At 39.8% G+C, this 4,250-nt stretch overlaps 1 protein-coding gene across 1 annotated transcript in view; it reads right to left on the bottom strand.

Annotated features, from left to right (window-relative positions):
• The window catches only part of MED15 (mediator complex subunit 15), a 22,178-nt gene extending 19,131 nt beyond the window's left edge, over positions 1-3,047 (bottom strand). Inside the window, 4 exon segments of the mRNA XM_010004792.1 lie at positions 1-171; positions 1,371-1,400; positions 1,865-1,916; positions 2,967-3,047. The exon segment at positions 1-171 is cut by the window's left edge and continues 9 nt beyond it. Coding sequence (XP_010003094.1) covers positions 1-171; positions 1,371-1,400; positions 1,865-1,916; positions 2,967-3,044 — 331 coding nt within the window. The 5' untranslated portion in view covers positions 3,045-3,047.
• Between the last annotated feature and the right edge of the window lie 1,203 nt (positions 3,048-4,250).

Below are 4,250 nucleotides of genomic sequence, written 5' to 3'. Positions count from 1 at the left end.
TTCCTGAGCTTCCAGGAGGCTGCTGCTGCCCTGGGAGACTCATCTGTTGTCCCATCGGGCCAAGGCCACTCATCCCACCCATTGGTGCTCCTTGAGCTCGGGAAGCCATGCCCATTCCAGGTGCCCCTGCTGGGGGACCCCCAGTGAGATTCTGCAGGGCATTCATTGGATCTACAAAGAGAACAGTTACCAATATGTAACCAGCCATGCAATTGCCTCCACAAATCCTCAGTTCTCCATCATCCACTCTGACAGCTTCACATGATGACTAGATCCAATACAATGAGGCTCTAATATTTACTGCTCTGCCTATAAGAACACAGAAACTTCTGGAACGTCTTTGCCTCTCTATAAATAGAGTGGATATTATTTAAAATGCTACATCTATGAAAAGTTCCAAATAGATTCTAAATACATTAGAGAAAAGGAATTTATAAGCAACCTCTGGTTTTATATCCAAGTCAAAACAAGCTGCCAACAAAACTCCATGAGGATATCCAGCTTGCAAACTCAAAAACCAAGAATAGTCTCACTGTGGATCCAATTAGCCTCTTCCTCCTGAGGTCAACACAGAGAAGCAGTGCTTAAACAAGAGGAAGTGCTTTCCTATACAGTTCACCCATAACATCATGTTTATTATGCAGTGCCTACATTTCATGGCTTTCATTATAATTGTGATCATCTGAATCCTGGGCACACAGGAAAGTGAAGTCAAAGAGGGAATGGCAATTCAAGCAGGCAAAACACAGCATAGGGTGCAGAAGCAATATTAATCAGGTATAGAAGACAACAACCCTCTTTTTAAAGAATATTTATAATTTCCAACTGCGTAGGCTGGGTGTTAGTCAATCACATACACTACAGATTAAGCCCACATGAGGATAAGAATAGAGGATCCTCCTATGTTCCTAACATTTCCTGCTGCAAGAAGTAGCACAGAGCTGAAGACACAGATCAGATCTAACCTCAGTTAAACTGCAGCGTATGTGCCCCACAAACACATCACCTGCCTCTGAGCAGCACACTGAGGAACCACAAGCTGACAACAGGGAGAAACTTGGACTACTCAGCAGGACATTATTTTCTATCATCCTTGTTCTCTAAAGAATCTTCATGTTGTGAGCTAACAAAGGTACCAACAGGGAAACAAATGTCTCCTCTGTTACACCCAAAACACTGTCCAAGCCTGTCACCCTCATCACCAGACAGCTCCAAGACTATCATTATCCCTTTCTTTTCCTCCAGCAGTATTTAACATTCCAGCTAGGGAATCCAAGGCCTTCTTAGTCTTAGTACACTACAGTCTTGATTGCTAAGCTATTCTGTCTAGACATAGGGGAGGGAAGGAAGGAAAAAATAGGAGCTCTTACCACTGACTGAGGCTTGAGATTTCTTATTGTCTGCAAGAGAAGAACAATTAATTTCTTTTGTTAATCTGGTCACACATAAACTCAGATACAGTCTCTAAAAAAAAAAAAAATATTCACATAATCATTTAAAGAATAAAAATATTACTGTCTACTGTAGTTCTAACAAAATACATTAATGTACACCAATTTGGTAACCAGAATGCTACATAAACAACGGAAAGAAAGCAAAACTACAGGAAAAAAACTAGGAAGATGGAAAAAGTAGTAAGTTTAAATAATTTCTCAAAGACTTCAATTATAGATGGATATATAAAAAAAACAGCATTTAGAAATTGAGCATATCTATTCCAGGAAAAAATGTAAAGTAACTTGTGAAGAGTCACATGAAGAACCACACATACAGATCCTAAAATACACTTTTTGGGGAGGATGGGATGAGCAATCCCACTACTAAGAAAAAAAAAATAACAAAATAAACCCAAGCAATTACTTACGAATATCTCGAAAATGGATAATAAGTCTGGCCACAAGAGAAAGATATTCCTCCTAGAGGTGAAAAAGAAGTGGGTTAGCACAGGAAATAAAACCATTGCACCCATGATTTTCTGGTTCTTCAGTATTCTTCCTCAACAAGACAGCTTACACTTCACTATGGCTGTGAGCTTTTCAGAGCAGTTCACTTGCAAGGAACAGCCTGTTCATGAACCATGTGAAAATACTTTTACTAATAGGTCACTGTGGTTGATGGTACAAGAAGGCCAAGAAATTGCAAAATTCACTGGAAAGAACCTCCATGATAGTCATATTAACAGTAACACCCATTTTCCCCTTTTTATCCACTCACTGACTTCAGCCCTTGAACCAAGTCATACTCATACTACAAGAACTTTTTCAAACTAATTCAGTATTACAAACACAAGTTACCAACTTTAAAGACAAGCACATGATAGAAGTGAAAAGACAAACAGTCTTGGTAGCATTTTGCTATGAAACTACAAACTCACCAGTGAGGATGCCATCAGCAGGTATAAATTTGAGACACCAGCACTACAAAATTTTCACCAAGACAAGTTCTATCTCAAACGTGACTTGTCTGGGGACAGCAAGTGTCCAATTTCTCATAACACAGCTCCAGGGAAGTTTACATTTTGGCAAAATCTAGAATTGTACATAATAACCAGACTTTCACAGACACCACTGCACTTCTCTTGGTCTTACTCTTGACACAGCCTTTTCATTTGCTATCTTAGTCTCCAAATGGCCAGACAGAATGGTGCTACACTGCAGATAAAGGAAATTCCATGCAATTCACTACACAAGTCTTTGGACAAGAATTAAGTGCAGTCCCTATATGCAATACATGCTGCAGCATCAGCAAAGCTCTCTTGGACTGAAGTCCAGTTTGATGCATATACTGGATGCAAAACACCTCACTTCCTCTCAGGGTGAAAGAAGCACAGAGAAATAAAAAATGGTGCATAACTATGTACCCTAAGTAGTTAACTAAGTGCACTGGGTTTGCTGTTTCTGCAGGTTATTCCAAACATCTTTTGACACACCAGAACTTCTGGAAACAAACAGAGATAGATGCTTTACCCTTGTTTTGGCCTTCATAAACACATGACTCTCCATGTCTTTGCTGGATTTATTGTGGGCAACACCAGCCTTCCTCATAGCATCATCACTGAAAAAAAAGAGGAAAAAACAAGTCTGGGTATTAATTGAGGGCATCAGAAAATCCTTTCTGTCATTAGGAAGGTCTGTAAAACAGATTTTTTTACAAGTCTCTTATTTATAGATTTAAAAAAAAGCAAAAAGCCACTCACTACATATATTATTTAAAATTGTCACCCTTTAAAATTTCTTCAAATAATGGAGAAAAAAGCCAATAGATTTCTGAAAGGGAGCACAAATATTCTTTGCAGAAATTCAACAACAACTGTTAAGCAACTCATTATGTTACCATGTGATGTATATTTTGACAAAATACCAGGACCTGTTCATTTGAGGAAAGCTGAATGACAGGATTAACGCAAACCAAGCAAACAATGGGCTTGAGCCTGCCTAGCATTAGGCATTTCCAAAAGAATCCTCTAAACATAAGGTGGGAGAATAAAAAATAAAAGACTGCCTAAAGGCACAGAGATTTGACTCATGAGTTAGAGTAACAAGTGGGAGCATTGATCAGGAGCAGAGAAGAGTAAAGGGGCAGTGATGGGCAGAGCAGGGAGGGGACAAGCAACATGAAAGCAGCAGGTGAAGCAATGAGATGAAAAGAAGGTCCTGTTGATGGGAGGTTGAGGGGAAGAAAAACATCAGGCATGGTAATGAAAAGCTTTAAATTCCTTTAGTGTTCTTTTCCATTTACCAGCCAGAATCATGGGGACTTGGTGTCCTTCCACCATCACAACTCTAGTAAATTAGGACCTAGATCTGCCCTCTGGATGAGATATTGAACATGCAAGACTAAAAGGAAAAAACCCAAACACACACAAAACCACACACTGCAAAGGACATGGGTGGAAAAGGGGGCATTCTCAGTACACCAAAAAGTAGCAAACAATTGCACTGATAGTGCACTTTATCTTGATAACAAGATAAATATACCCTAAAACACAGCATTTGGTCAGGGAACAGCCCTGCTGAAATCTCATTCTTGGAAACACGTCACTTCACTGCAAAGCCAGTCCTGGTCAAAGCAGCCTAGCAGCTACAGTCTAAATTCTACAGAGTAGTTACCAGGAAATACTTTCCCCTTCTGATTAATGTCTCAGCAACTTATTTCTCAGTAACTGCTGCTGCATGAGCAACTGCCCTCCACTAAAAATATGTCAGGGTAGTGATCCCTCAAAGTTCCAGCCTGTCTGACGGGGGACTACT

Source organism: Chaetura pelagica, unplaced genomic scaffold (genome assembly GCF_000747805.2).
Source record: "Chaetura pelagica isolate M959 unplaced genomic scaffold, ChaPel_1.0 scaffold249, whole genome shotgun sequence".
NCBI lineage: Eukaryota > Metazoa > Chordata > Aves > Apodiformes > Apodidae > Chaetura > Chaetura pelagica.
Note: the sequence above shows the minus strand (reverse complement) of the source record. Positions and strands in the feature narration are given on the sequence as shown.